The 22,173-nt window shown below is 40.8% G+C and overlaps 3 protein-coding genes across 6 annotated transcripts; 1 reads left to right on the top strand and 2 right to left on the bottom strand.

Annotated features, from left to right (window-relative positions):
- Positions 1-6,960: 6,960 nt before the first annotated feature.
- Positions 6,961-12,460, top strand: LOC104419454 (O-fucosyltransferase 27). 2 transcript variants are annotated; one of them, XM_010031123.3, is made up of 10 exons: positions 6,961-7,473; positions 7,973-8,060; positions 8,593-8,663; positions 8,752-8,840; positions 8,961-9,204; positions 9,803-9,915; positions 9,996-10,086; positions 10,179-10,307; positions 10,577-11,130; positions 11,694-12,460. In XM_010031123.3, exons 1-10 carry the CDS (start codon positions 7,273-7,275, stop codon positions 12,160-12,162), a joined length of 2,049 nt encoding a protein of 682 aa, XP_010029425.2. In that variant the 5' UTR covers positions 6,961-7,272; the 3' UTR covers positions 12,163-12,460. The 2 variants fall into 2 exon arrangements, with proteins under 2 accessions (XP_010029425.2, XP_010029427.2); XM_010031125.3 differs by having other exon boundaries at positions 6,962-7,473; positions 7,976-8,060.
- A 1,168-nt stretch (positions 12,461-13,628) lies between these two features.
- Positions 13,629-16,411, bottom strand: LOC104419453. 2 transcript variants are annotated; one of them, XM_010031120.3, is made up of 5 exons: positions 15,527-16,411; positions 14,649-15,195; positions 14,307-14,565; positions 14,089-14,207; positions 13,629-13,924 (listed from the first exon to the last, which is right to left on the bottom strand). In XM_010031120.3, exons 1-5 carry the CDS (start codon positions 15,925-15,927, stop codon positions 13,919-13,921), a joined length of 1,332 nt encoding a protein of 443 aa, XP_010029422.2. In that variant the 5' UTR covers positions 15,928-16,411; the 3' UTR covers positions 13,629-13,918. The 2 variants fall into 2 exon arrangements, with proteins under 2 accessions (XP_010029422.2, XP_010029421.2); XM_010031119.3 differs by having other exon boundaries at positions 13,629-14,207.
- Positions 16,412-16,542: 131 nt separating this feature from the next.
- LOC104419452 (transcription factor BIM2) lies at positions 16,543-21,445 on the bottom strand. Of its 2 annotated transcripts, none has more exons than XM_010031118.3 (7): positions 21,057-21,445; positions 20,856-20,940; positions 20,180-20,249; positions 19,987-20,082; positions 18,667-19,055; positions 18,021-18,150; positions 16,543-16,915 (listed from the first exon to the last, which is right to left on the bottom strand). In XM_010031118.3, the coding sequence occupies exons 1-7, from the start codon at positions 21,187-21,189 to the stop codon at positions 16,805-16,807; spliced, it is 1,014 nt and encodes a 337-aa protein (XP_010029420.2). In that variant the 5' UTR covers positions 21,190-21,445; the 3' UTR covers positions 16,543-16,804. The 2 variants fall into 2 exon arrangements, with proteins under 2 accessions (XP_010029420.2, XP_010029419.2); XM_010031117.3 differs by having other exon boundaries at positions 20,856-20,949; positions 21,057-21,444.
- Between the last annotated feature and the right edge of the window lie 728 nt (positions 21,446-22,173).

The following is a 22,173-nucleotide window of genomic DNA, read 5'->3' as shown; positions in this document are numbered from 1 at the left end:
GGACCTACCCATTTCGATCTCACCGAAGAGAAAGATTTACCGAGCCGCAACAGAGCCCGATTCACTCTCCACCACGTCACTCTTCATCATCTACCCCACAAGATGTGAGTCATCAACCAGAGGAAGAAATCATCGAGGACGCAGACCTTGTAAGAGTCCAAAAACCCTCTTTTATTTACAAGCTCTATCGTGCAATGAAGAGCATTGGGACTCCGCTGAACTATATAGATGATTTCCTTAAAGATAAGAATTATGGGAATGAGTATCTATTTTTGCGACGAATGGAGGATTTAGGAATTGCTCTCAAATGAAAGGCTGAGGAAGCACTTGCGAATATTCCAAGTGACCCTCATGTATCGGGACCGACCCGACCGATGGGAACGATGATGATAAAATGTTCGAGAAATTTCAACCTCTAATGGGAGTTGCTGCGAAGGTGAAGGGAAAAAGGAAGGACTTGTTTAAATCGAAGGAACAGGAGAATCTGCTTCTTCGACCGTTGAAACGAGGGGTGATAAATCCTAGGAGTGTTGATTTCGATTTCTTGGATGCCATTAATGTGAACTTAAGGGAGAAGTTAAATCTGCTTCAACTTGAGCAATTCTGCTCCGATACCACAGACGGTTATGCGCAATTAACAGCATACTTCTATTCGAATCTTAGCTTTTTGGATGTGAATAGAATATCATTCAGTGTTCAAGACCAGGTCTATGAGGTGGATGTGGACATGTTGGCAGACATAATTGGAGTCGAAAGAGGACGATATAAACCAATCAAGGTGTCAATCGCTCATACCACTCTGGAACTTGTCAAAGACAGGAGTACAGAAGGAAGAGTTACCTATTCAAGAATGCATGCCATCAACATTTTGCTTCACAAAATTGTGATCAACTGTATCAGGCCAAAGTCTACATCAAAAACTGACGTGTCTAATTCCGAGGCAAAATTGATGTATGCGATCAATTCAGGGAAAAAGTTCTCTCTCCCTCACACCATTCTCTTTCACATGTACAGAGCAATGGTGAATGACAAGGGCCAATTGCCTTATTTTGGTCTTGTGACCAAGATCTTCAGACACTTGAACATTGAACCTCCACATACTCTTTCACATGTACAGAGCAATGGTGAATGACAAGGGCCAATTACCTTATTTTAGTCTTGTGACCAAGATCTTTAGACACTTGAACATTGAACCTCCACATACTCTTTGTGTTCGACCATGCGACAAAATGGTGGTGGGTTTGAAAATGCTGACTAAAATGCGTCCGAAAGAGCTTAGTAAGGCAATGGAGAAGTTCAAAGTGAAGACTCCAAAGATCTTTGCATCAAAGAAAAAGGGAAGGAACCCATGGGTGCTCCATCCAAAAAGAAAAGAACTCTTATCTTGGAGGATGAAGATGAAGAGGAGGATCTCACTATCTCTACATTGAAAAGAACCGGACGTTCATACCAATCAACGTAACATCGAAGAAAGGAAAAGAAGCGAAGAAAAGAACAGAGAGAAGAAGAGGGACAAGCAAAGAACAGAGAAGCAAAGGAGCAACAAGAGAAAGAGAAAGAAGCTGAAGCAAAAAAAGAAAAGACTGCAGATGAAGCCAGAGGAAGGGAATCAAGGCGCAGATGAACATGACCATCACTCTTCCCCAATTGAGGTCTTAGAGATAGGGGGAGATGGTGAGCAAGGAAGGACTACACCACATGCTGTCAACAGTGAAGGTGTGAGTCGCTCACCAGCAAATCTAGAAGACTTTCAGGCTTCTCAAATGCCTGAGGAAGGACATGATACGTCAACACCAAATCTGCTCGATTACGCTGAAGTTCCATCGTCTGCCTTCACTCCATCCGAAAGAGCAAATGCGAGCACACAGACGGACAATACAGCAGATTTTCGTCGTATCCTTGATGTTCTTCCTCGAAATGCGGGTCAAATCTATGCTCTGAATGTGAACTTCAAGTCATGAAGAATGCTAGACAAGCATCTTCTGTTACCCTGGCAGATCAAATGAAAGCCCTCGCTCTTCAAATTCAAGCCAATGCCAAAGGAGAAGAGGTGGCTCATCTTCGGGAAAACTTGAAGAGACTGGAAGGCATCGTCCAAACGATGGGAGATTTCCAGATTGTGCGCATTCCCAAGAAGACTTGACTCTTTTCTCACCTTTTTAATGATGACAAAAATGGGGAGAATTGCAATTTGAACTCTTTAAACTCTTTAAAAATTTGACGTGTTTGAATATTTGAGTATGACTTGGGTGTGAACTTGAATTTGACTGACTTATGTGGATTTTGATGTTTGACTATTTGCATTTATATCAAGTGTTGTTATATGGTCTTACTCATGAAAAACTAACCGATTTTCTGTGGATGCAGAGTCTGGTTGATTTATTAATCTTTATGAGATAGCCATATTGCTTGAGTAATGTTTTGCAGGTCAAAGTTATTCAAATCTACAGGAAAGTTTTGTCACCATCAAAAAGGAGGAGATTGTTGGAGAAATCTTTCCGTAATATTTTGAAGCCGACAAAACATTTCTATCGCCTAGTCCGGATAAGTACAGACTTTCTGTTTAGAGTCCGAAGACTTTCGCATCACCACTCAAGACTCAAGACTCAAGACTCAAGACTATTCTCATTGACAGCTTTTTTTAATCCAAAGGACGAAGGTAATCCGAGCCAAAGTATTTGGTTGAGGATTTGGTCTTATCCTCCGGAGAAGATCTCTTGGTTGGATAAATATAACGGATTCTTTTATTCGTAATCAAGATCGTTTGAAGATCCGATGGTGACAAATATTCTTGGAAGGTTCTATTCTTGGAAACCAAGATCCCGTAGGGCAAACATGATTGAACATAATAGCTGATCTGGATTCCGCTTGAAATTCCTTTGATTTATGATGACATCATTCTAGTTACTTTAGAAAATGATCACTATTGATTATCAATCGATACATTTTGAGCAAAATTGTACACACAAAGAGTGTTCATACTTAGTGATACCTTGAGCGAGTGGGAGATCATCTACACCGTCAAAGCAAGGGAGAACAACATTCTCTTTGTTCATAGTGGAATCCAACCAATAGGCTGTCTAGTAAGAGTGGACGTAGGCTTGACATAATATAAACCGCGTGTTCAATTTTCTTTCTCTCGCCTTACTTTGATTATCGTTTGTCTCAAATCTATCAACCGTCTAGTATTGTGCAATTATCGAGAAAATCGAGAAAAACTTTATATACCTATTCACCCCCTCTAGGTACTTATACTAGCTAATGATACATGTATAATTGTTGGAGCTAAAGATTTTGATGAATCATGAGCCACTATAGGCGAAGTTGGTGGGAGGGGTGATTGACCTAGAGTCTAGTATTTTTTTTTGTACTTCCCCGTAGCACTCCACATGTCATCTAATGTACATGTATAAATAAATAAGAAATAAAGTTGCCCTTTCTTTTTTTTACAGAAAATTCCTAGAATTTCCTTTAGTCCCTTACGCTTTCATAGGCTTGAGGAAAATTAAAATGAAAAAAATATTGGCGATAGTAGTTCTACAGTAGCCATGACGTGCTAGGGTCATCACATTGGATGCCCTCACTTTGTGCCAGCATGATCGACAAGGGTGTGGAGGCCCTTGTTCGTCACCGTAGGGGCCATGATGCCCTTGCCCATGCTTGGCAGGCTCAGCTAGTGCTAGGTCAGAGTTGGAAAAAAAGATAAAAGAAAAGAAAAATAAAGAAATCATTCATGTTAGTATCGATTATGCTATATAAGATAGCCATCATTCATAATAGTAATTTTTGACCAAAATTGGCCGAAATAACTACATTATTAAACCGTCAAAATGTTTAAAACCAAATTGAGATAATTAAAAGATTTAAGATTGAATTGATCGACGTACATTAAGTTTAAGATTTTTTTAGTAATATCTCCCGATTTTGCATGTCAACATTTCAAAACCTTTTAGTGGGTTCAAATGTTTCAAGTTAAATAAAAGTCAAAATATAAGTTTTTCCAAATATATAAAAGAAAAAAGTCAAAAAATAAACAAAATTCACTCCAAACATTTAAGGATTTAAGAAAATCGATATCATAATATTATATATGTATGTATGTATGTATGTATGTATGTATTTATGCAAGGTCACACGAAATGTAACAATGCTTGGTGGGCAGATATATCCGTTGCAGTTGTTGCAAAATTAAGGGGATATTCTTTATTTTAGGCCTCTCGACATCTTTTTAAAATGAACAATTGGTGGAAGCCACTCAAACACGTGAAATGGGTAAAAACTTGTTCCTATAGAGCCAAGTTTAGAAACTACGAAATCATGTTATTAGCCACTCAACATATTAAATGCAAGACTTCAATTTTCCTTAATCCACCATATATTGATATGATAAACTCGCTTATACCTCTGTCCTCTCTTATCCTTACTTTATTTTGAAATTAGCATGATAATGCATGAAATGCATCCGGTCTCGTCAGATAAAAAAAACCAAGACGAAGGGAGTTCAGAAATCGTAGAATAAGCCACTCAACATATTAAATGCAAGGCTTCAATTTTCCTTGTTCCACCATACATGTGTGGTAAACCCGCTTGCACTTCTATCCTCTTTTATCTTTACTTTATTTTGAAACTACCCTGATACTGCTTGGAATGCTTCCGACCTTGTCAGATAAAAAAAAAGCAAAGAAGAAGGGACAAATGGGGAAACCGCCATGCGAGGGTAAACTTCACCCTCGACAACCCATTTGCACGGTCCGGTTGGGTCCTGCCCTTAAATAATTGTACATCGGGCCCTCACCATCCAATCAATAAAGGTGAATAGATATTTCCTTACCTAATTACATTTACTCCCTCCTGACATGTCTTCCTACTCCCACTCGATGACTTTCCAGTTTTAGACTTTTATTCCACTTTCTCATGAGGCTTTGCTCTATCAAGAACGCATACTGCTTATTGGATTATCTCAAGAACTAGCCCAAGATTAGAAGGAAAAAAGAAAAGGGGGATGTACCTGCATTGGACTGATCTTATTATTATATATAAATCGAGATTTGAATGCAATCACAAATTGACAAGTGTCCATTGACTAGAAACTTTATTGACCTCTTCACCATCTAAAGGATATATTAACTAACCTAAGTTATAGGGCAATGTCAGCTTTTACCAAATCAATGACTTTATCTAATCGTGCTTCCTTTTTCGATTTAGGGTGAACTTCAATTTGGTTATTTCTATATTGGTGTTTGAATTATGGTTGAAAATATATTAGTGCTTAGGGTAAATTTGTGTTTGGCCATTATTTCATTCATTGCTTAGCTCCATTAAAGTTCAAGGAGTCTTTGATTGTGGCCACATCTTATATATTTGATGGTTTAATTTATATGCAACGTGAATGCTAAAAGGCGAAAAAAGAGAGGCTATGTATGAAAATAAATATCGATATAAAAATTCACTACCCACCACATCGTCTTGATAAATGACTAGTTTTACATAAGATTGATTGCCTAGGTGTCAACACAAGCATGTATTTCTAAATACAACATCACAAGTTCAACCTTTTTTGAAGATAGTAACTTGTATTTAGCTTTGGGAGATGCGTATTAAACCTCCAGCACCTTCGTGAGGCTATTGTGATGGGCTAAATTACTCAAATTAAGGTAGTCTAAGTTTTGCTAAGTGATAATTTTTCGGTACTCTTCAATCCATACATTCCATGTAAGTGTGAGACTCTCACAAGAGATGTCTCGAATGAGTAGTAGTGCTAATTGCATCTCCCACCTCTTCTCTCGATAAGCAATCTCAATTTACCAGTCATAATAGAATTTTTTTTTTCTTTTGTATTCTAATTGTAGGTAAATTAATACAAATCTCCCCCCAAATATATTTTTTTATGCAAGGAATGTAAATGAAATCTAAGTCTTTTTTTTTTTTTTAAGGTGCAATTAAGTGTTTGCCTTACAAAGTTGCCCAAGTGACTGCTTTTATGGTAAAATAGAGTTTACATTATGAGCGACTCAATTGCACATTTTTTTCAAAAAATCAATTTTATGACTTTGCAATTTTATGCCTCGATTGCATTATATAAATTTTGGCGTAATTTCTTCTTTTATCCAACGAGAGCTAGTTGTGATAAAAATGGCTGATTTTTCAAATCAAAACAAGAAAAGTTAGTGACTTTCATAACGATGTAATTGGGATAAATCTACTTATGTTCATCAAGAGGGAACAAAATTAATCTGAATTATTTCGATTTCATAAGATATACATCAAATGCTAACTATTCGATGAATCTAGCTCAATGATCAAGTCAATGACAATCAAGCTAGATTCATTCATTGGCAACTGGATTTTCTGGGCTTTATCTAGTTCTGCTCCATAGAATGAGTGCACTCCACATGCTCCAAGAGAGAGAGAATATGATGATGAAACAATGGCAAACCCTAGGAATAAAAAGTATAACGGAGTTTCATTAATGTGCTGATTACGAGTCATTAATTATCCTGCAACTTTGTTAAAAGTGTCGGTTTCATCCGTTTATACCTTTCTTGGCGTTTTGGCCAATTTTAAAGTGTTTTATACCTTTCTTTCTACGTGATCTCGAGGCTTTAGAAAGGATGTTTTCTCTTTCTATCTTTTACTTCTTTCTACAAATTCTAAAATAAAATAAAATAAAAATTCACACGCCAATTTTTGCACTTGAAAGATTCTAAAAATTTGGCTTGTAAATCAAATCAAGTTACGAAAACTTTTTAAAAAATTGTTCTTCAAAAGATTATTTTGGTTTTGCATCTGAAGATGAAAATTCGTGAACGCTGGTTAGAGATCCAACAAGTAAAAAAATGCTGGAAACAGGCGTGTCTGAACGTTTCCAACTCAAACAGCACCGTCTGTATTGTCCGAAACATGCTATCCCACGTGTTGTCTCGCTCGCCCTGTCCCTTCGAGTCCTTGACTTTTCACGCTCTCTCTCTCCCTCCCTTCACTCCTCTGCTGTCAGGCTCTCTCTCTCTCTCTTACCCACTTCCATTTTTCTTTCTTTCTGCAAGTGGCAGTGTCATAGCAGGCAGAGAGAGAGAGAGAGCTGGGATTTTACAGAGAAATTTCTGAGTTTGAGAAAGCAGAAGGGACTGGGTTGGGTCCATTTTCCTTGTTCCCGTTTCTTTGGGTAGAAGTAATACCGTGGAGGGAGAGAGAGGGAGGGAGGGAGAAAGCTGATAATTTGCGGAGAAAGTTTGGAGTTTGAGGAAGCAGGAGGGATTGGGGTGGGTTTTGGCAATGAAAGGAGAAGGGAAGACGGTCATGATGAAGTCAAGACTGAAGTGGGTGGGTTTGGTGGGTCTTGTTCTATCGGCTCTCTCCCTCTTCGTCCACTTCTTGCTCGCCAGATTCACTGAAGACGGCTTCTCTGAGTATCAGACTTCCATCACCATCTTCTCCTGGAGACCCATCTTCGAGAATGTCGACATCCCCACCACAGTAATTCACCCGAAGCCTCCCCTCTTAAAGATCTCTTTTTTCTTTTTTGTCGCCCTTTTGCTCGTGCAAATTTCACTTCTTTGCTTCCCTTTCTTTTTCTGTCTAGGGAATTCTTTCACACTGCCTCATCAAGCTGCCCGGTGTATAGTTCTTGGTTTTGCGCTTCCTGTTGTAAATGCGTTTTGATGGAGCTGCGTTCTTTTTCTTTTTTTGTGATCGGTGTTCTGCTTGAATTACTGATAGTGTGCAGTTTTTTGTTTTCTGGGCTTCATGATAGTATGGATTGAAAAGGAAAATTAGTTGGTGTCCGAAAAGATGCTTTTGGTTTGTTCTCCTTTGCTTGTCTTGATTTCGTGTTTCTTTTCTAGTTTGGATCTGCTTTTCTTGTGGTAAGGAGTCCATGGTCCACGGCCAACTCTGCAATGTGGTTTTTGTGCTCCTTTTCTTTTGAATTTTATTTTCCTCACCATTACCCCTGATTAATCTTAAATTCATGAAGCAGAGTCCACTGTATAGAAGGCTATGGGGTCCGGTTAGGCACCTTGAATCTTTGCATCCTCATGCCAATCCCAGAGGAAATTATGCAGGTTACAACTTGCATATAATCTTGTTACACCACTGTTTACTTTTTGTTTCTACAGTTTCCTCTTATTTTTTCATTACGATAGCTTAGGTACATGTTCCATATCCAGTATAGAGCGTAGAATATGTTCTGGTTTTGGGTTTGATAATGTCAACTCCACTCTTCAAGTTTGATAATCTCATTAGTTCCTACACTCTTGTTATAGAGGTGGCATATTTTCTTGCTTGAAGCAATTTGTGGAAGGAAGAAAGGATGGTGAGATTGAACATGTACGATGTTAGTTAAGGATCTTATCGGAAAAAAGGATGGTCAGATTGAATATGCAAATTAGTTAAGGATTTTATCTTTTCAGTCATTCATGAGCTTCTTGACTTGAGCCATAGGTTCCACTTTTAAATTGCATGTAGCAGAGTACTTTCTGTTGGGCCGGTCATCTCTTATAGGAGGGGTAACTCCCCCACTTGTCCAAGCTCTATGTTATAATCTTGTCGGGATTTTTATTTTAGGATTCACTAACTAGCTTAAGTAAATGGCAGAACCCAGTATGCAGACAAATGGCTTTATCTTTGTCAGAATACAAGGAGGTTTCCATGAGATACGAAACTCGGTAGGGGATCAGATGCTTAAATTGGTCAATTTAATTAAAACTATTCCGATAAATTAAAGGTGTGAATGAGATCTTCTTAATCTTACAGATATGCGATGTAGTCGCAGTGTCTCGGCTTCTTAATGCGACATTAGTTGTTCCAGAGATCCAATCTACCACGAGCAGTAAAGGCATCAGGTGTGTAGGGTGTGTGTGTGTGTGTGTGTATGGCATGTTGCATGAATCTTTTTTCCTTGCACAGGTTTTGTGATTTCAATCTATCTTAATCAAAGGCTATGTGTGTTACTTTGCATGCAGCTCAGAGTTCAAGAGCTTTTCCTATCTCTACAGTGAGGAGCAATTCATGACAGCATTGGCAAAGGATGTTAGAGTAGTTAAGACCCTTCCAAAAGATCTAAAAGGGGCAAGGCGGAAGAAGAAGATCCCACTTTTTAGGGTTCCATACCAGGCCTCACCATACTTTTTTCTCCACCATGTTCTTCCGGTACTGAACAAGCATTCAGTTGTTGAATTGGTGGTCTCTGATGGTGGATGCTTACAGGTATGACTTAAAAATCTTCCATAATCTGAGTATTCTCTCGCATGTGATGTGAAAAGAATCTTTTCTACAGTTATCAATACTGATTTGTCATTTTCTAATTGGAAAAGGGCCTGCAGATTTTAGATCTGATTGCCAGATGTTTCTGAAGATATTCTTCCTTGTGTAGATTACTGCATGCGTTTGTCAACCACATTATGAGCTACAATCCCCTGTCTATGTTCCTAGTGCTGTCCCCCTGCATTTGTGTGAACTGACTCTGGACAGCAAGACTCCTTCTCTTACATTTCTGGTAGCAATATTACTAGAGCTGTTAAATCTTTTCTTTTATTTGACATGGAGTTTCCATCTGGGTGCTGATATTCACCTCAATTTGTAGCATCTGTAGAGTCAGTTCTTCCCATCAATGTATGTGTCGAGGTGTCTAGTGGAAACTTTGAAATACCCTAAGACAACCGTGTATCTAATTTAAAATTTGAAACGTGGGAAGTTTCTATGGGATCTTCTAGATGAGGAGCATCTGTCCTAATACGATTTGCCACTGTTTTGTCATGATCTTCTCCCAATTTTCAAACTCTCTCTTATGTTGGGCCTTATCCAGGCTATCCTTGCACCCCAGTTTGAAGAGCTTCAGAGGCTGAGATGTAGAGTCTCTTTCCATGCTCTTCGATTTAGACAGGAGGTCCAGGAACTGGCTACTAATATTCTGCATAGGTGATTGATTGCTTGTGATTCCAATTTTTCTCATCTGCTAAGTTTTACAGCATTTCACTAATCTTCAGTGTAATTTCTAGATTACGGTCCCCTGGACGGCCATTTATAGCATATGATCCTGGGTTGACAAGAGATGCATTGGCATATCATGGTTGCGCCGAGTTGTTCCAGGTATGCTGTTTTGTCAAACTACCTTGTGATGGATTTTTGGCTCCTCTGGAATTGGCATTGAGAAGAGTGTGGTTTGGCAAAAATTCTTTAAGGATGTACATACTGAACTCATCCAACATAAAAGAGCTTGGATGCTGAAGCGCGGGATTGTCAAGGGGAGCCTCTCTGTGGATTCAGCAGGAAAGCGCCTCAACGGGTCTTGCCCTCTTATGCCGGAAGAGGTAAGCCTAATTGGTTAATAATGCTTTATGAAGCTTGATTACTTTGCACATATTCATAGCAGTTTGCCTATTGTGATGTAGAGAGATGGAGGTCAATTTCTATAGTGTTAGTTGAAATGAGAAAAGGCCTCTTGTAGCTTGTTTTGCATTTATATGGGGCGAACCTATATTTTAGAAGATGGAGCTTGTCCAATTCTGATTGAACATTTTTTTGGGAACTCATCTCAATTCCATTGATTGATTTAATCAAAGTTATATTGTGTTAACAGATTGGAATTCTTCTCCGTGCATATGGATACTCATGGGATACCATAATATATGTTTCGGGGGGTGAAGTCTTTGGTGGTCAAAGGACATTAATACCTCTTCACTCCATGTTTGAAAATGTCGTCGATAGGACTTCGCTTAGTTCGAGTTGGGAGCTAAACAGAATTTACGGGCGTGAGTCCAACCTAGCTTCAGATTATCCCAAGAAGCTTACTCCTGTCAATGTAGAATTGAAACGCAAAGCGTGGAAACTGGCAGGCCCACGCCCTCGTCCACTTCCACCACCTCCAGCCCGGCCCAAATACCCTTATAATATTGAAGGTTGGTGGGGCTGGGTGGCTGAAAGTGATAATGAGCCTGACAGTACAGTAATGGAGCTGAGGATGAATGCCCATAAATTACTCTGGGAAGCAATTGACTATGTGGTTTGTGTTGAAGCCGATGTGTTTGTTCCTGGGTTTGATCATGATGGTAAGGGGCATCCAAATTTCGCCACCTTAGTGATGGGCCATAGACTATACCAGTCAGCGGCCTCCAGAACTTACAGACCTAACAGGTAACCATCTGGCTGATTTATCGTAGACAGCTTAATATCGTAAACAAGTGAATCTCTCTCGTTAGGCAATAGCTTTGTATTTGAAAAAGAATTGGGTGCTATTGTTTGTTCGTAGTAGTTCAACTCCCTTGTTTCTCCATATGAGTGTCTTTTCAGGCAGTTACTTAGGCCTTTGAATTCTTGAACCTTATGAGTACATGATAAATAGAACCTTTAAAAGTATGCAAATGTCTTGTCAGGCAGTTACTTAGGCGTTTGGATTCTCAAACTTTGAGTACATGATAAACAGAACCATTAAAAGTTTCCAATTCTTGTCTCTTAGTTGTGATTTTTTCAACTGGAGATTGCTCTCTGTTCAATCGCCGCTGGACTAATGTTACATCCGCACCCTTGGGCATGACATGCATGTTCCAGATGATTGTTAAGTTGGGCTTTCAACTAAGATAAAAAAGTTTTCACATTGTATCAGAAAGATCCTGTATTCTATTCTCTTGACTCTTCTCTCATGAAAGTATGGTCTTTTTCCACGTGAAATAATTGGTACCGTGTTTCTGTGAATGCAGGAAGCAAGTCGTGAAGTTCTTGGAAGAAACACGTGACCACCTTTATCAGGCAAATCGAACATGGCTGACATCGATCCGCAAGCACCTGAGAAATAGCCTGCTGGACGGGCTAACAGAAGCGTCTGTAAAATCGAAGTCTCTCTCTTTCCTCTCTTATCCTGTCCCTGAATGTTCTTGCTCGAGCCACGATCCAGCCAAATCTACATCCCACACTTCCAGTTCGTCTCACTCCCTTCACGCAGCTCTTGGCTCTGTCCACCATTGCCCTGCTTGGATGGACACCAGCATGACATCCCTTTCAATAGAGAAGGAGCGCGATGAAGATCTTGACGAGGACGACACCTCATCGTCTGGGTTGTTTCTTCGGAATAGCAGTGGTGCAGCTCATGAAAACGGAAGCGGTGAGGCAAGTAAAGAGGAGGCCCAGTTGGAGGACCAGGAAGAACTAGAAGGTGGAGAGAGAAGATAACAGGTGCTTAGGCAGAAAGTTTCAGACTTGTGTACATGAGTTTTTTAGGGGTGATAGAGTGCTTGTGGTTCATAGTTTTGTTTCCTATCAATCTTTGTTTTTTGGTTTTGCCCCCTTTCATTTTGGTAGTCATTCTAATCTATGATCATCTTGAAATTTGTATCAAATTGTGCAGAAAGAGGAACTCATTTCTGGGGATTCAAAAGTAGTGTTGTTAGCAACAGAGAACCCCAGCAACAATTTTGTTGTAGGGTGATGGGAGTATATACAAATTTCACGGCAGAGATTTAGCTGACTATGGTGGCGTAGGGTATGTTTATACTTGATCTTGAAAAGATGCTGCCTTTTTTAAAGGGCATTCTTGTGATTACTCATAAATTCCGGGGTCAAAATGATAAAAAAATAAATTGGGGAAATTATATTTTCCAAAGAAAATAAGGTCAAATTTTCTATTATTCCCGTCATTAAGATTGAGAAGTCAATTCCTACTTAATTAAATGATGTTAGAATTTGGATCACATGTGGCTACCCAAGGTAAAGATCACCTGAAAAGTCAAAAGAAGACATTTCCGCGGTGGCTTCAGCAAAGCGGAGCAGCCGCTGCGGAAACCATGGGAGCAAAAAATTTTGGTCTTTCGAAACGGTAGCGAGTCAAATTACCCGCAAAAGTTCGGTTAAAAGTATCTGGGTCACTTTGGAATGTCTTTCATGCTTGGACGCCAAGGAAGTCTCAGCCATTATAAAACGGGGCCGGCCAAGGAAGTCTCAGCCATTATAAAACGGGGCAGATGACCGCATTCAGTTCATGTTTCAGCTGTGAGCTCTTGCGCAAGAAAAGCATCCTGCGGGAAAAAACAGAGTTGGGAGTGGAAGAGATGGGCGAGAGCGGTGACAGCATATACTGGTTCAAGACCTTCTTCTCTTGCTTCCTCGTGCCCGCCAAGGCCGCGTCTTCGAGGCCGGAGAAACCCAGCAAGGTGGAGGCGACGGTGGTCGAGTCGTGCAAGCATTTCTCGTCGGCCCACAAAGTTCAGTTCAGCTAATGTTCAAACCAGAAGAAGTAGACTGACCACTCATCGGTGCGCCTAAATATGTGGCTTTTCGCGGGAGAGAATTTGCTTATGCCGATCGTGGTTTGATTCCTGTGCATCCCACATCCGCAGTGCACGAGATTCCGGATGTAATTATGCACTGACTTAATTGATTAGCATGCATCGTCTAGCATAATATATCCTCAGAATTTTGTTTCATGTGGTGTGTCCTTGATGGGAAAAGTCGTTCCCAGAATTGGGTACTGATCGATGATAAGCATTCCTTCATGGGGGTTTAGGGCGTTAAGCTTCTGTATGTATCTGTTCTGCGTCGTCTAGTGTCAAAAGTGTGTAGCGAATGTTAGCAATGAATTACAGTGCCACTGTGGTGCGTTTGGCCTTGTATCAGTTCACACATCTTCTGCGACATTAATATAACTTAGAACCAACGAGATCTTCATTGGAATAATTCATCACACGTGGTATCTAGGGAAGATCGAAAACGATCTTGGACAAAAGGCCGAGAATGGTACGAGTTTCAAGACCGAGTCCGCTTGCTCTTTTGCATCGTTCGTTTGACATCCTCATACCTTCCATGGGGCCATGCGGGACTCAAACGTCTATCGAGTTCTCTGTTTTGCTCGAGTTTCAATCTTCATCCTTCAATTGTTACAAACGAGCGCTTCTCGCTTTCTTGCAGTCGCTTGTCAGGGACTTTTTTTGGCTCAAATCTGATGTAGAAAACATTTGAAAACTGATGAACTAGGGACGAGGAAAAGTTTACATGATTCAATTGTTACAAGTGAGAATCGATTTCAGTAGATAATATATAAAAGCTCGAGGGAAAAAAGTGGGGGGAAAACTTGTTTCTTGTAGATCAAGACAGGACCACCACCTTGCTCAGTATCCACAGCACGAGCGAGAACTCGAATGCAAAGATCGTGTGCAGCAGCCCCCGGTCCAGTGCGAACCCGTACAGCGTTATCCCGCCATTGTTCCGCTCCAAGTACGCCACTGCACATACAGTACACCGAATGAGAGATGGTATCGAAGTGAGGTTTGAGCTTCAATGATGGATTTCATGTGTATGGATATGTGTGGATATGAACTGACCTAGTGCTTGTCGGATTTGGAATGAGCTAGAATCTGAGAAGGTGGAGACTGGGATGAGGAGATCCGAGTCGGTGTCGCTGTGCCAGCCGTTGTGTTCCACAGTTTCGGGTTTCGGCCGGTTCGAACCAGAAGCAGAAGCGGAAGTCACTAGCATGTTCCATCTAGTGGCCAAAGAGGCGATCCCTTGAGCTCTGTGGGTGATTCTTGCAGCCCCCAACAAGCACAAGAACAGACCACTCAGCTCAACAACCGAACACACCTGCAACAAATGCATCAAGAAAATCAAACGAAGGTGACAAACATATTCTGGGGAACATAATTGAATTCGCTTCGTTCACTCACTACAAGATCTCCGGAATTGAAGAAATTCTTCTCGGTCTTTGATGCCAGGACGATCAGCAGTGCTGCAAACTGGCTCACTGTCATCGTCAGGAGGCAACTGATGATGAAGAAACGGTACCGGTGGCTTGTTGCGGACAGCTGCTTCCTGATCCTGACGTGCTCATCAAATATGGCACTCGGGTCGGACCCGCAGCCCTCAAGCATCCCGTGGAGGCCACCGAGCCTTAGGATCTGGAGCTCGCAGGTCAGCCTGAACAGGACACAGACAAGGAGGAAGATGCCGGTTCGGTAGATCCAGGAGGCGAGGACGAGGACGAAGAGGACAGCGTTGGATGGGAAGGGGAAGGGGAGGGAGAAGGACATGGAGACGGTCGAGAAGAAGACAACCTTGTGGGTAAGTTCGACAAGGAAGGAAGGGAGGAGGATGTAGGACAGGTATCGGAACGACTTGTCGAGCTCGCGGGTGTAGTTACGACGCACAGGGGCGGAGTCATATTCAAGCACATCGAGGAAGAGGAGCTGCCGCAGCCCATACTTATTGAAGAACCTGCGTTACGCGTCACAACAAAGACGTCGAGAGCAGGAAAGTCAGTCACGAAGAGTCTTCTACTGCAGTTTAATGTGATTGAAGAACAGACATTCGGGATTTTGTTCTCAGTTTGCTCAACTTTAGAACTTGCATGAACTGCATGTACCAACCACAGGATTGACACTAGTATTATTATAAGATGAAGGTTGAAATATAGATAAAGCTTTGGGAAAAGGGAAGAAAAACAAAACCAAAGGACTCGCTAAGATCACAATTCGTTATCTCGAGCTGGATTAACACCATTTAGAAAAGGAAACGCCTGACGAAAAAATGAAGAAAAAGATGCTACCTGCATAGTGTGAAGAAGCCAATTGCCGCTAAGCCCGATTCCGGGAACTGGACAAGCAGGTTGAAAGATATCGGGTTCTCGACTGGAGCTGTCGATGGTACTTTCACGGCTAGGGAGCTCACTATTGGAATGACGAACGTGAAAAGTATGAACGTGAAAATGGAGATGAACATCCCGAAACAGGAGGACTGATCGAGCGCGCACCACCTGAGGCTGATTCGGAAGTGGCGGAGATCATCAGAGATGAGCGATTTCGACCTGGCATAGGACGGTTGGAGAAGCAACGGGACGGTGGCAAGTTGGCATGGCTCATGGAACCGTGTCGGGGAGGAGGATTCGCGGTCGTGGTTAGGAGTCTCCACATGAATGAGGGCGTCGTCGCTGATGGTTGAGGGATGCATTTTGTGGTGGTCGAATGGAGGAAGATTACGTGGGTTATAACAGAGAAGATTGAGTAAAGGAGAGTGAAGCAATCCGTGACAGGGGAAGCTTTTCTAGGTGAGAAGAGAGCAACCTCTCACAAAAAGGAAAGAAGATAAAAATTGGTACTTTGCTTGAGGATTTGAAGAAACTGCAGGATTCGTTTTACAGGAAGAAGCAATGCATCTCTCACCTCTAAAAAAGTTGGTGAAAATCAGGTCCTCACGGACGGGACTCACAGGTGTTCAGACTCAAAAAAGTTCAGAGGGAGTAGAGAAGCTCAGCAGAGTTCGTAAAAGAACCGTCCAAAAAGCGAATAAAAATAAAACACCTGGAAGGCAAATAACAAATATGGTCTGGCAAAGAGATTGAAAGAGTGGAGAAAAAGAGAATGAAAGGGAGATGCACGGAATAAGCTTAAGAAAGACTAAAGAAGAAAAGTCTGGTAAAGATGGCAAGGGAATGACATTGGAAAGCAGCAGGATCTTCAAAAGACATTTAAAAGTAAATTGCACTACAGTAGCACAGGAAGAGGAAAGAAGCCGCGCCTAAGCACCTTCAAACCTGAACAAGAATTAAGGAAATGCCACCAGATGTCGCTATGCCGCTTCTCGTTATATACCCACGGAAGCCAGAATTGGGCACAGGAGATTCAAATAAATGAATACATGTAATAGAACTTTTCTATGCATTTTGCATGTAGCTACGCAAATCAGAGAGCACCACCATATACAATTAACCTGAACTTAGCTGTTCTCAGACCACGGTAGACAATTGATGGAACCTACTTCCTGTTTCCACTCCTAACATTACATAGAAAAAGAATAATGAGAAAAGGAGGTAGACCATTCTGATTCACTAACTCTTCTCTGTTCTAAGTCTTTTGTGAGCCTGATCAGGTTCTTCACCATAGACTTCGGAGCCATCATGCATCCGAGCTTGACTATCTGGAGGGACGTTTTCATGATCCTGTACAAATGTGAAGACAGATTTAAAGACTAAACACGCAAATACATGAAATGTCTAGCTTTGAATTCAACCCCCTCTACAATTTTGTGAATTTGTCACAAGCATGTCCACTTGTTAGCTTTAGCACATTTCAAGCAGAACATATTCAGAGATGAAGGCCTTCTAAAAAGTTTATGAAGCTCGAGACTTCAGAAATGAATTAGTCATGGTCAATATTGCTCTTTCAGCCTGACAGATCGTCAGTCTTAATTGCCAACTCTGTCATTACTATCTAGGCATTTACCAGGAGAAAGAGGTGCAAGAAGATATAAAAATAGATTCACCGACCATATAACCAATAGTTAACTTGCACATCATTGGTGGAATGACAATTAGAATAGCAAATTGGAAGTAGACTACCACATACTTCAAGAAGCTACATCATTGCAAATAATTAACCGCTCTTAAAGCAATTAAAGGGTCATTTACCATACACTAGGCCACCAAAATAGTTTTAAAGGACTTATACATCTACAACACAAACTCATCCTGCATGGACAGCATTACAAACTAATGCAGAATATCACAATTTCAGCTGCTTATATCAAAGTAAGGACACCAAAATTTCAAAAGCTTATGTCGCATTTAGGATGGCCATTGCATTCAGTGCTGCAAAAATCGCATTTAGGACTTATACATCTACAACACAACTCATCCTGCATGGACAGCATTACAAACTAATGCCATTACCATCCAAAGAATATCACAATTTCAGCTGCTTATATCAAAGTAAGGACACCAAAATTTCAAAGGCTTATGTCGCATTTAGGATGGCCATTGCATTCAGTGCTGCAAAAATCGCATTTGCTGTATTTGCTACTGTTAAACATTCTACACAAACCAGCTAATTTTAGTCTGCTGTCAAATGTTTGCAATCTGAAACACTGAAGAAGCGGGACTGAAAAGCGAAAAATAAAAAATCTCAGTTGGTGGTTCTAACAGGTCTTGCAGCTTCCCTAGCTACAATCAATAACAGAATGGGTTTGTAATTATTTAAAAAAAAAAAAACAGCGACAACTATTTCATGAGAGATGATAGCCCAAAAAATGAGTCATAGGTTTTAGACCTTTAAAGTGGATAAGGTACCAGCCGCTCTATTATTTGCTCGCTTCCCAACATCAATTTGCACAGAGATGTTGGCTTGGGACAAATCCACTCCCGATGATTGCAGTGCTTGGGTCAGAGTGTTTAATATCCTGTCACAAGACTACTATGCTGTCATACAGGAATATTCAACCATTTCTGGAACAAGATATCATTAGATGAGATGTAACATCAAAAAGAAGATTTCACAGCTTGCAATGATGCAACTCTAGCATGAAAGCAATTAGGCAGTCCAATTCAAGCTGCTGTGAAACTCAAAGGTCAGTGATATAAACTCAGAAGAAATGTGAATATGTCAGAGACAGCCCAAAGCATACAAACATCTTGTCTCTCAACACAAAGATTAGGTAAATCATCGTATATTATTCTGATTATACTTGCAGTAGTCCTCTTCTTCATTGATGCTGTGACAATCAAGATTCCAGATAAAAGCGTTATCTTTCAGTGGTAGAACCCTTAATATTAGGGAACTTCATTTACATACTCCACATAGGAAGTTACTTCATATCCATTATAATGTAGATTAGCGATATATCTTTGTTGGACAAGGCATAAGAAACATCAACCAAAAATTTAACTGGATTTAATGGGTTTCAAGGACCAATTACCCTTGAGAATAGGCAGCAGAAAGGCTAACAGATCCACTTTCAATGGTAAATTGCTCTTGATCAATATGTGTATTGTTTGGGATGCTACAATCTGCTGCAAAAGGCATCGCCTGCCACAACTGCGACTGAGGATGGCCAGACACGTTCCCGACATTAGATACGGCTTCAGTCAACGGTTCACTGGCCACCCCGCCATGCCCAACAGAAGCATACATGCCTGGTTGGGTTTGCATGTCTATGGAGACTGCAGCATTTCCCAAATCAGATTCCAATGAGTTCTGCGCATTTGCAAGCAGTGGGTTCATAACAACTCTGCTCTCATGAGCACTTCCGTTTTTCATAATTTGAAGATGATCCATTTGACTTTCCACAGTCCCAGTGTTGCTTCTCTGCAACAAATGAAGGAAACATTACAAAGAACACTATCTGTGGTTCTATGTTGGCATTTCATGATAATATTAGCTTCAGCAAATCACTTGATGCCAACTATTCACTTAACAAGCTCATAGATTTTCAAAACTAAGTACTGACAATACAAGAAGTCTTCCATAAGGATCAATAGTTTCTCTGGATAAGTCTATCTTTTCTTACGAGTTGACTTAGAATGGACATTTAGTAAGCACATGCATATACACATACTAATAGCAATGCGGATGAATTAAAAAACAAAATTGATGCCAGTCCAAGGAACAACTTTGTGCGATCCATATAACATTCTAAAGTAAATTCCAGTAGACATCAAACCATAAATCCCAAATGTATTCCTCAATCAAGCATAACTAAATCCTTGACAACCAGCTATCCAAGGTTTCAGCAAACATCTTGCAGCATTATTATCTGAATTCATGATATAAGCACCTCATGAAGTGACATCACTGATCATGCAGAAGTAATTTCTCAAAGCAAGTCCAGAAATTTCTTGACCAAGTAATGTCACAGGGAAATGTCTTTTATAAAACTACCAAATCCCAAATGCAGAATTAACACCATACGCGGATATGGAACGTGTCTCCCAGCAATAAACTCAAATTGACCAATGGCCAGAATGAGTTCACATGATCAATTCTGAGGTTGCAGAAAACTGCAAGACAAACTGTACAGTTTACTGTTTTACAGAAGACATTTCACTTCGTCTTCACAAAAAAAAAAGTCGATTGTTTTCATAACTTTCCATTCGATCGATCTACATTGCCATGCAAGGAAATATAAAACCTTAAGTAGTTGGAACCAATTTCTATATTCATGTCCAAAAACAAGTTAAAACAAATAACAAGGCAGGCGATACTACTTTAACAGCATATGTGCAGTGCTGGCTCTTACCCATGGTGTTAATTTACTTGGCTCCTGATCATAACCAGGGTATGAACCCTCATACATCTGTAATTTCTCCTGTAAAAATTGAATGTACTCTATAACCTGAAAGAAATTTATGGAACTCTGCTCAGCTATCACATTTTTCCACAAAAAAAAAAAAGCCAATTTAGTGTCCAAAAGATGTGCCTGGACCATTTACCTCTAACAAGAATGAAGCCTTATCTCTTTTTTGATCATTTTGAGGGATGAGATCTCTCAGTATTTGAAACCTGCAATTCCAAAATGAAACATCAACCACAAAGTGGTTCTTCTGCTATAATTGTAAGGACATCAACATGAGAAAGACTGGATTATGAGCCTATGTCATGGTACAGGATCCAAACAAGGCAGAAGCTTTCACAAGTTTGCAAATTCAAACTGTATTCACATCAACCGTTTGGATTATTCACCCTTCATGGTATTCACTATCTTTTGCATAATTTAACAACGGAAAAATTGGAAATTTTCTACAATGAACCAAATGGACTTAAAAGCACTTCTTGCGCAATTTACATTCTTTATTCGAGAATAAATTCCTTCCAGCTTCCTTTTTTTCCCACCCAGGCATGCATGGGTGATGTGATTTAAGTAAATTATCGGCAGCAATCCGGGGGCCCAAAAGAACTAAAAATCAAGACGGGCGCCTCGGTTCCGACTGTGCAGAAGCTATAGGGACCACGAAACCAAATGCAAGAAGCAAAGACCAGCTTCCCATGAACTAAGCAAAATATCCACCACACCACACCCAACCATCCACTGATTTTACACTAACTTCAACACCACAAAGCAGAACGGAGCACGACAACGGCAATTTTACAGGAACAACAAGCGCTTGCCTCTCGTTGATCTTGCTCCTCCTGCGCTGCTCCGTCTCCGAATGCTTCGACCGCGGCGCGCTCCCCCTCTTCCCGTCCCCTTTCCCTGCTTCCTCTACACGAACACGCAGGTCAGGAAACCAAAAAATTAAAAAATTAAAAAAAAAAAAAAGGAGGGAAATTTACACAATCTTTCTCGAAAATCCTCAAAAAAAGAGCAACCTTTCGGGAAAGAAGAGTTAGAATTGTGGGCAGGAGCGAAGTCGTCGCCGTACTCGGTCTCCTCGTCGTCGTCGTCGTCGTGCTGCTCGTGGTGGTGGTGGTGGTGAGGTGTCTTGGCGGCGGGCCTCACCATCTCTTCCGCCGCGCCACCGAAGCCTCCTCGGAACAGCCCGAGAATTCCCGGCAGAAATCGCCGAACCTCCGCGCCTCCGCAAACGGCCTCGGAATGCCCGGAAATTGAGCTGCTAAACGCGCATCGCCTGAGCCGCCGTCGCTGGCGACCTCACCATTCCACGCCGGAAAGCCATGGAACACGCCCAAGCAGAAAGAGAGAGAGAGAGAGAGAGAGAGAGAGAGCCCTAGGCAAGAGTGAAGGGGGAAAGGTGCCGCTCTTGAAATGGTGCTCCTTTTCACCTCTCCTTCTTCTTTTTTTCCCCAATTTTTTTCTTTTTTTTTTTTGGTTTTTCCATCTAAGCATACATGATGATATTAGCCAAAAATTAAAAATTGATTAGCTAAATAAGTAAGATAATCATCTTCTACACCTTGCCCAAGTTGTTAATCCTTATTTGGAACACGAATGCACTTTCCTAATCGCGCTTACCTTTTTTGCTCACCAATTACGCTCACCAAACGATACACCGCACTTCGTATCAATATACACGAACTAAGCATGAATCAATATACACAAGATAAGTATGCGTGCAAAAGACATTATGACCTCCTTTTTTCTTGCTTTTCTCCCTAGCACCTAGCGCGCATTCACTTTGATTAGGGAGGGGATTTAGCACGGGTTTACTATGTGATGAAAGCTGGGGACCGAGCCGGAGTGAAAAGAGCAAGTGACAGAGGGCAATTGTCCGGATTCGGACAAACCGTGCGAATGGTGGTGGATGCCAAATTTGCGCGGGGTAGGTACCGTCAGATGCCCCCACGAACCCATCGACACAAGTAAAGTCCACTAATAATTAATTGATAAAAACATTTTTATTGCCAACATCAAAAAAGTTTTTTTTTAAAAACAATGCGAGCAATTATTTTCAAGAAAAAGATATTTTAAATAATTCAATTTTTTGTGAAACAAACCAAACTATAGGTTAAGAGATGCCCTAACTAG

Source organism: Eucalyptus grandis, chromosome 9 (genome assembly GCF_016545825.1).
Source record: "Eucalyptus grandis isolate ANBG69807.140 chromosome 9, ASM1654582v1, whole genome shotgun sequence".
In the NCBI taxonomy this organism is placed as follows: Eukaryota; Viridiplantae; Streptophyta; class Magnoliopsida; order Myrtales; family Myrtaceae; genus Eucalyptus; species Eucalyptus grandis.
Note: the sequence above shows the minus strand (reverse complement) of the source record. Positions and strands in the feature narration are given on the sequence as shown.